This window comes from Galeopterus variegatus, unplaced genomic scaffold (genome assembly GCF_000696425.1).
Source record: "Galeopterus variegatus unplaced genomic scaffold, G_variegatus-3.0.2 Scaffold3009, whole genome shotgun sequence".
Lineage (NCBI taxonomy): Eukaryota > Metazoa > Chordata > Mammalia > Dermoptera > Cynocephalidae > Galeopterus > Galeopterus variegatus.
Genome location: NW_007729120.1, coordinates 16259 through 25060, shown reverse-complemented (window position 1 = coordinate 25060; position 8802 = coordinate 16259). Strand labels below are relative to the sequence as shown.

Genomic DNA, 8802 nt, shown 5'->3' with positions numbered 1-8802 from the left:
TTTTTAAAAGTTGAAACACAAAAGAGTAGAGAATAGAGCTATGGTATGTATGCACGTAAAACTATAAAGAACTACAGGAATATGTGCTGTGGTTATTGCTGTCTTTAAAAACACAAAAAACCAAACAACCGGTCGGCAACTCGGAATCTGAGGGAATCTTGTCTGACAACTGTGCTATCCGTGAGGGCTACTGTGGGATGGACGGCGGTGGAGATGGGACTCAGGCTGGTGACCAGGGACAGAGAAGGGGGCTGAGTGGGCGCGTGGTGGCGGGGCCCCTTTCCTGTGATCCTCCTCACTTGCCCTCCCCCCATCCAAATGGATTGAAGGAGAAGAGGCCAGAGTCTGTGAAATGGCTAAACTATATACTCCATTAGAAAACCACGAAAGTATGATTTTTTAAAAGTAACTAAACCCTAAAAGAAAAAAGAAAGTGGAGAAACGGCACAAAAAAATTCTTGCACTTTAGTGGTTTTAAAAACAAAGACAGTACAACGCTCAGGTTGCTGGTTGGGAAAACCCCCATTCCCTTGTCCCAATGCTTGTTAAAACTTAGCCTCCTTTTTCTTGGAAGCCAAAAAATTCCTCTTGGAGACTAGAGAGTCTCTTCTCCTTGGCCCACTCCTCTCTGAAGCTCCCATTCTAGGGGTTCTGAGTTGATGGATGGAAAGGGGGTCCTGCTCCACCTCGAGGGGGCTTGGTGGTTGCCGTGGCAGCCCTGTCGCTACCGAACAAGGTGGTGGTGGGAGTGGGAGGGCGGTGGCTGAGGCCCACTTCCTCGGAGGAGGTTGTCCCTGCGGGGATGCCATGGAGACCAGAGAGGCACCAAGAAGATGGGGCAAGGGAGGGGCGTGACCACACAGGGCCTCCCCGGGCCTCCTGTGTCTACCTGCCTCCCCCGCGTGGGGGCTACGTGTCTCCAGGCCTGTCTGTCTGGGCCTGGCTGTCAGAGAAACTTCCCAGTCTTTTCCTTCCCAGGTACCCTGCTTTACCTGGCATCGGGGCAGGCTGGGGGAAGGGGATCAAACCTGGCTAGGCCTCCCTCAATGACCAGGTAGCAGTGGGGGAAGATGGAGGTGTCCTCTCCACTGCTGGAGTGAGGCATGAGTCAAAAGGGGACGGGAAATGACCTTCCATGGGGCAGGTGGGCCACACTCTGACCTGGGGCCATAGATAACCCGGAGTCTAAGGCCTCTGGGTGAGCCGATCGTTAGCCAAAGGCCAGGCTGGGGCAGGGAGACCCTGTCCAGGACTTAACATGCTCGCACCATTCCAAACCTGCCTTTCCTCCCACCTGTCAAGGGGAAGAGAATCCACCTTCCTTCAGTGACTCCTTCCTGTGGTCTCCCCACCATGGGCTCAGCCAGAGCTCCCATTTAGGAAGTTTAGTTCCATCTGTCCATGGAGGTCCAGCTTCCTCTAGGTAGTAGCCAGCTGCCCAGAGGCATCTCCTGCAAACAGTGGAGACTCACAGGTTTGCGTTAATAGGCATGAATTTGGAAGCCTGAAGAGTCTGGCGACTTTATCCTGGCCACGATCCCCCACCTTGGCTGGCTGACAGTGAAGAGCCAGCGTAAGGGGCAGAGGTCCGTTCGAAGTCTGCAAACAGCGCAAAGTCTGGCGACTTTATCCTGGCCACGATCCCCCACCTTGGCTGGCTGACAGTGAAGAGCCAGTGTAAGGGGCAGAGGTCCATTCGAAGTCTGCAAACAGCGCAGCAAACAGCGCAAGGGTGGGGTGGGAGAGCCCCTCCCAGGAATCAAGTCCAGGCCTGGGTAGGGTGGGAGGAGTATGCAGTTCCTGGCTCAGTCTTTTCTTAGGGGGAATGGTGCCCCAGTATCCACTTGGCAGATCCCAGTTAGATAACTGCTCAAGATCCAAACGAAGAAAGGGCAGAAAGAAGAGTGACGTGGAAAAGGTTTAGGATACTGGCCTAAGACGTACAGAAATCTGAGTTGGGCTTGGGGACAGTTTTGCAGAGAGATGGGTGCAGTGACAGGACAGGTCAAAGTCCCCATGGCTGCCATCCCCCTCGGAGACTGGCCGCCCTTCCCGTCCCCAACCAACTGTCCTGTCCGGGGGAGTAGGAGACACCCCACACTCCATAGCTGTAAGTTCTCTCTTAGTTGAAATATGTTTGCTTCTCTGCTGTCCCTCTTTGATGCCCCAAGTTCGGTGTTGGAGGTGGTCCCCCCTGTGCCATGCCATCAGGAAGGAGTGGAGGGAGTGTGTCCACAGCAAGGAAGAGGCCCCTTGGCCAGTGTCCAAGCCCCCTTGCTGGCAGGCTGTCTTCAGCTTTAGGGGACAGTTCCAAGGCTGCCCATTTGTTGAGGAAGTCAGTGGAGAATGGGATTTTCCTTGGTTCAGAATCTGGCTGCCAAAGGACAACACCCCTGAAGTATCCTCTCCCTGGCTGTCCTGGGCCTTTCTTCCACCCTCCGCCTCAGGGAGGAAGCACGGACTGGCCAGACAGACAACAGCTCGTGAGACTCTGGCCTCCGTCCCTCCTGCAGGCTGAAGCTGTCCCATCTGAGCACACAGTCTTGTCCCTTCAAAAGCAGGGCCAGTCTCTACCGATCCTGTTCCCATCCAGATTCTAAAGTCTAGAACCCACCTAAGATCGCCTGCCATGGCTCCACGTCCTCGATTAAGCTCTGTCTTACAGCCTGTCCCCCATTTTCCTCTCTCTTCCCTCCCGAATCCCAGAGGGCTCATGAGGTGGGGAAGCCAAGGAAGGTTCGATCGGCTTTTCCCACTCTCTGCTGCTTCGCTCCAAGGCTGCAGCGAGACAGTCAGGCCCTGCTCCTCCAGCCCTCTCTGGCCTGTGTCCCTACAAGCGAACCTTGTCACCACCATCTCCCTCTTTGCCATCTCTCATTTCGGTCTCTCTCCTGCTGAGCCAGTGTGGAGACTGAGAGAGGCTTTCAAGATACAGGTTCTATCCAGAGGAAGTGCAAAGTCTGGGGCAGAGCCAGTGGGTCGAACTTGGACCTGTTGGCTCGTTTGGTGTGGAGTCTAAAGACAGTCACTTCCTGGGGTCTGAAGCCTCAGGTGGGATGTACTGGGGAGCATGGTGTGCGCCCCACTGCATGTGAGCATCCACCTGGCTTGGTGGGCACAGAGAACACGCCTGGGAAATCATTAAAACCCAACACTGTGCCCCACAGAGTGGCACTTGCTGTTCACGGGAAACCCCTGCCTAGCGGCCAGCAAAACTGACAGCATGGGTTGTCTTAGAGGAAAGGAGCATGGTGTGCGCCCCACTGCATGTGAGCATCCACCTGGCTTGGTGGGCACAGAGAACATGCGTGGGAAATCATTAAAACCCAACACTGTGACCCACAGAGTGGCACTTGCTGTTCACGGGAAACCCCTGCCTAGCGGCCAGCAAAACTGACAGCATGGGTTGTCTTAGGAGAATACGGGAAACCCCTGCCTAGCGGCCAGCAAAACTGACAGCATGGGTTGTCTTAGAGGAAAACGGGTTTTCCTGGTTTTTCCAGAATGGGGAAGCTCCTCAATGCCTCCATAGGAACTACTTTGAAAAGTTAATGCAAACCTTAGGAAAAAAGGAAGGAAGAAAGAAAAAAAAAAAGATAATAGATTTATATGCCTATATATGACTATACGGAGCCTTGTAGATAAATACAAGCCCACTTTTTTTTTCCAGCCTATCCTCCCCCACAGAGGCTGCTGCACTAGTTGCAAATGGAAGGAAATGAGGGGCCAAAACCACACGTTTTTTTAGTCCCCCAGGAGGAACAAGGCTTTCCAATATGGGGGTGCATATTGACTTCCAGAAGTCTGCATGGGGACTGAAATATGCACGCACATTTAATGTGTGTGTGTCTGCTTAGGAAAACCTATCTATTTAATATTACTCAATTATAAATTCATTTTGTTTGCAGAGAAACGGAATGCATTTTAGTTTTTATAAATTTGGGGGAGAGGCAACACTGGCCAGGGTAAGAGGAGAGGAAGGGCGGGGGAGCTGGCTGGGGGAGGAGGCCGATCCCGGACAGGCACTGGCACTGGCACATCGTGTCTTTTCTTTTCTCCCCCTGGCCAGTCCAAACTGGGAAAACTCCAAGGGTGTCCTCAATGCCACCTCTCAGGCCCCGCCCTCTAGTGCCCCCACCTCTGTCCACCCCCAGGCCAGGACTGGATGCACAGGGGGATCCAGCCCTGGTCCTGGTGTCCTTTCCCTCTTGCTCACGTGCGTCCCTTCCTGTCCCTAACTCTGCTCTCCTTTCCCGCTCATCTGCACAAACACTTTCTTCCCTTCTCTTCCTTTCTCTGTTCATTCAACCTGCCTCAAAAAGAAAACCATTTGAAAAAAAGGGGTCTTCTTAGCTTTTTGCATCTCTGTTGTTGCCATTTTCAATGCTGAGCCCTTGCTAGAGATTCCGAGGTCCTCAGTTTCCTCAAATGGATATAGATATATGTATATTTCCCCTACATGAGATGAATGAGTGGCGTCCTGGGGTGGAGGGAGGCGCTGGCTGGTTGGGGCTGGGGTGGGAAGGACGAGGGAGGGACGGGGAGGGGACGCATCACTCAACGTTGCTGCTGTCGAAAGTGTGACACTGGAAGTCCCCGTCGACGTACTCCATGCCTGGAAGCTTCATCCCGTACTTGTCCACGCACCAGCAGATGCCACGCTTGCGGCCACGGGAAGGCTTGCACTAGGTGGGTAGAGCGAGGGGCAGTGAGGACTGTCCCCGGAGGCTCTGCACCTGCCTGTCCCACCCCCTCCCCTCCCTGAGTCAGACTCATGCCCAGAGAGCTGGGGGGCTACACCCACGCTTGGGGTTCTGGTGTCTGCGTTTCATGGGAGGGCCCAGGGAAAGATGCTGATTTAGGCTGCCTACCCTTTGCTGGCTCCTACCATCTCTTTTTAATGTTACCCATTCAGGGTCTTCCAACCTGGTATTTTCCAGGGATTCTCAAGAGAGTTACATGTTTTGATGATGATAATAATAATAACAAAATGATAATAGGTGACATTTGGGCAGCTTTACCATGTGCCAGTCACTACTTAACACTCACTACATAGTAGGTACTAAGGGCTTTACAAAGATTAATCGCATACTCCTCACAACTCGTGTTATTCTCCATTTTACATGAGGAACGGGAGGCACAGAGACATTAAATAGCGAGTAATTTAGGGGACGCAACTCCTAAGTGGCAGAGCCAAGATTTGCCTCAAGGCGGTCTGGTTCTTAACCTGACTTAGCTTAGGGGTGGCGTTTAGTAAGCATCAGGGTCACCTGGGAGCTTGTTAGAAAGACAAAATCCTCAGAGTCCACCCCAGACCCACCAGTCAGAAACCCTGGGGTGGGGAGGCCCAGCAGCCAGCGCTTTAATGAGCCCTCCAGGTTATTCCTCGGATGCCCACGGACATTTGAGAACCATTGCCGTAGGTAATCTGTACCACTTCAAGAAGCTCAGAAAGTAGAGCTGCCCAAAGTGCAGCCTGGCTGTGAAAGAACAGGAAATGACATCAGGTGATACATGGAGAAAATATGTTTTAAAGTCGTGTGCGTGTGCGTGTGTGCGCACGTGCGCATGTGTGTAATCATTAAAGAGTGTAAGCGCACATACGGCATGTGATGTGATAAGGATAAAGTTTCCTGTTTCAATGAATTCAAGCAGATAAGGCGAGTCCATGAAAAGTTAAGTAGATTATAGCCTAGGAGATAAAGGGGAAAATCATGCTTGTGGCATGTGAATGGATAGTGGAGGTTCAAGAAACAGTAAATCCTGAATGGTAGAAATCTTAGGCACCTGCCCGAGGTGTCCTGGTAGGTGACACTGTAGGGGCAAGGAGCAGGGACGTACCTGCTTTCTCTTGTAGAATCCTTTGCGGTCACAGTTGGGCAGGTACACGGCACGGGGCACCATGCGGGGGCTGGCTTTGAGCTCCTGCAGGGAAGCCTCCATGTGTCTGCGGCAGGGGCCCTGTGAGGACGGGTGGGATGAGAAGCTGAGCAGGACCAAGTGGAGACCACCCAGATGTGCAAACACGTGGCCCAGGGGGTGGGGCCGGAGGGACTCTGGAGGAAAGTCACCACCTTTGGTTCTAATCAGCTGCTGCCAAGGGCCTTTCCTCTCTCCCACCTGCCGCGTGCCCTGGGAGTGTACAAAGCCTGCATTTGGCCAGTTCCAGAACTGTATTCTCCCTTTGGTCTTGCAGATCACCCACCCTCAGCCTTTCTATTCTGCCGAGTGATAATGTCCAGAGGTGGCTGTCTCTGGATGCTCTAGGAGAATGTCCAGCCTCTGCTCAGGACTGGATGCAGCTCCGGGGTTCACACCTGGCAGTGGTCGCTGGGCTGGCAGGCAATCACTTTCCTTGAATGAGCACTTATGTCTATTCCCACTCTTCTTGGACAAGCCCTAGATCCTGATAAACGTAAGCTCTGAAAATTGTCCTCCTGAATCCTAGATTGAGCCCCTGTGGGAAGTGGCAGGCCCTTTGCTGGGTCTAGCCTAAGTATCTTCCTGCCAGGAAGGCCCATTTAGATGCAGGGAAGGGTCAAATTTGGGGCATGGCAGAGGGAGAGAGATGGGAAGCGAAGCCCAGAGACTCACCTGCTCAGATTCCTGTCTCATCTCAGGCGCAGAGATGACCCGGGGGTGGGCGGTGTTCTCGGCGCCCCCCACAAACTTGGACTGGGTCAGCTTCTTTCTGCGGTCTTTCTTCACTGCCTCGGCCTTCAGCTCAGAGATGCGGGTGTGCTTGGGGCGGAACACCTTGGGTGAGTAGGTCTCCTCGGCCATCTCGGAGGTGGTCGGCTCCTCTTGCTCCCGAGAGTCTCTCTCTGCAGGGAGGAGCAGAAGCTGGTGAGCCCGGGTGGGCGCAGGGGCCCAGGCCTGGCAGGTGTGAGCTGAGGGGAATCACAAAGTCTGCAGCAGAAGGGTCTCTGCCTCCCGGAGCTCACTAGACTGAGCCAAGCGGGAATAAGAACCAGGGAGGAAGCGTCAACACGATGCAAGTGGTGGCAAGTTCCTGGCATGACTGGATCAGGGAGAGCGAGGGCAGGTAGAAGATTTTGAGGACCAGGAGAATCATGAAAAAGTCATGCTGCTATAGGAGGGGATGTTTGTCGGGAGGGAGAAGACATTAGTGGCCCATGGAAGGCTGTGGCAAGGGGCTTGCTCACCAGGGAAGGCTGAGTGCATGGTGGTGGCTGCAGGTGGGGCTGAGACCTAAGAATGCAACCTGGAGAACTGAACCGGCAGCAGAAGATAGGCACAGCCAGGGTGTGGCAAGAAAGGCCAGGTCTGTGCTCCTTGTGAGGTCTTGGCACTTTCAGAACTGCTGGCAGTGGGGGTGGGGAGTTGAGATATATTTGTATCTGGGGAACCAAGGGTAAGGGGGTCCTGGAGTCTGGAGCAGCAGGGTGGTGAGGACCATCATGAAGAGCAGGAAGAGGGGTCCTGGGAGATGGGAGAGCCAGAAATGTGGGGCCTGGAGGGGAGCGGCGTGGGGGCCAGTGGGTTCTGGAGGCCTTACTCCCCGCTCCGGCCCAGAACTGGCGCCGTGCTCGGGGCCCTTGGAGCCAGAAATGTGGGGCCTGGAGGGGAGCGGCGTGGGGGCCAGTGGGTTCTGGAGGCCTTACTTCCCGCTCCGGCCCAGAACTGGCGCCGTGCTCGGGGCCCTTGGCGGCTGGAACATTACTCAGCTCCTGTCTGGGAGCGGCCAACAGCTGGCTGGGGCCGGAGCAGTTATATATAGGAGTGATTGGTGACAGTCTATACTTAGCTGACTTTTGACCTTTAGAGAAGTAGGATTTTGTTCATGTATTTGTTGATCTCTTAATTCCACCCGTCCAGCCTTTTTCCAGTCCACAGATTTCCACTGGATTTTTATCTCATGGTCTCCCATCTCTGGGTCTCCTTTCTTCTCTCAGCTCTTTGACTCCCCCTCACCCCAGTCTCAGTAGATCCAGAGTGGGGAGACCTTAGATTGCTGTTCCTAGGTGGGCAGGGTGCCCCACAGTGAGACCAGGTGCAGGGGTTGGGCATGGGCAGGAGGCCCTGCCTTCACACCCTCTTTTCAAATACTCCAAAAAGGAAACAAGGCTTTGGGTGACCCCAAATAATTAAAATGGGATGAAAGAAAATTCTATTCTCCACCCATTTCACTCTCCCTGGAATACCTAGGAACTGTGATAGCCAGGCATCTGGGATGGGAAATAGAAGATTTCAAGGAAGTGGGGCTGGAGGGGGGTGTCATGAGGAAGGAGAAGCTTCTTAGATGACAGTTTTATGTCCCAGGACAGGTGCAGAACCTGACTTCTGAGCTCGCAGCCCTAGGGAGCTTCCAGGTGTGAGTTAGGGGAGGCATTTGGAGACCTGGTCTAACCTGGCCAGGGTGACAGGTGGCAGGAAGTACCCAAGCATCTGTTTCTCTCTTAGCTTGGGATTTGTCAAGTTTAATGAAATAAAACTTGTATCCGGTCTTCAGGGTCCTGGCAGGGAAGTTCCCCACCCTGAAGAAGACTCCCAGGGTGTACAGTGTTGCTGGTGGTTAGTTGCTTTGGGTATTTACTCACAGAAGAGGAGGGGAAGTAGTCACTGGAGAGGAAGACGATGATGGGGTAAAAGCAAACAGCAAATCAGTGGGCAGGCTCTCCCTGAACAAAGCTCAGCACGAGGATCCCAGTCCCCCATTTTGCCCTCTTACCCCCCACTTCCCATATCTTGATGTCCCCAGCACCCTGGCTCTACTTTATCAAAACTTGCTGTGACGATTCATCAACAGGCTGATGTGCCTTGCAGGTGGCATGTGGCATT

The 8802-nt window shown here is 53.6% G+C and overlaps 1 protein-coding gene across 1 annotated transcript; it reads right to left on the bottom strand.

Annotated features, from left to right (window-relative positions):
* Positions 1-3901: 3901 nt before the first annotated feature.
* IGFBP5 (insulin-like growth factor binding protein 5) lies at positions 3902-7185 on the bottom strand. Its single transcript, XM_008583710.1, has 4 exons — positions 7167-7185; positions 6595-6824; positions 5842-5961; positions 3902-4685 (listed from the first exon to the last, which is right to left on the bottom strand). The coding sequence occupies exons 1-4, from the start codon at positions 7183-7185 to the stop codon at positions 4554-4556; spliced, it is 501 nt and encodes a 166-aa protein (XP_008581932.1). The 3' UTR covers positions 3902-4553.
* Positions 7186-8802: the final 1617 nt, after the last annotated feature.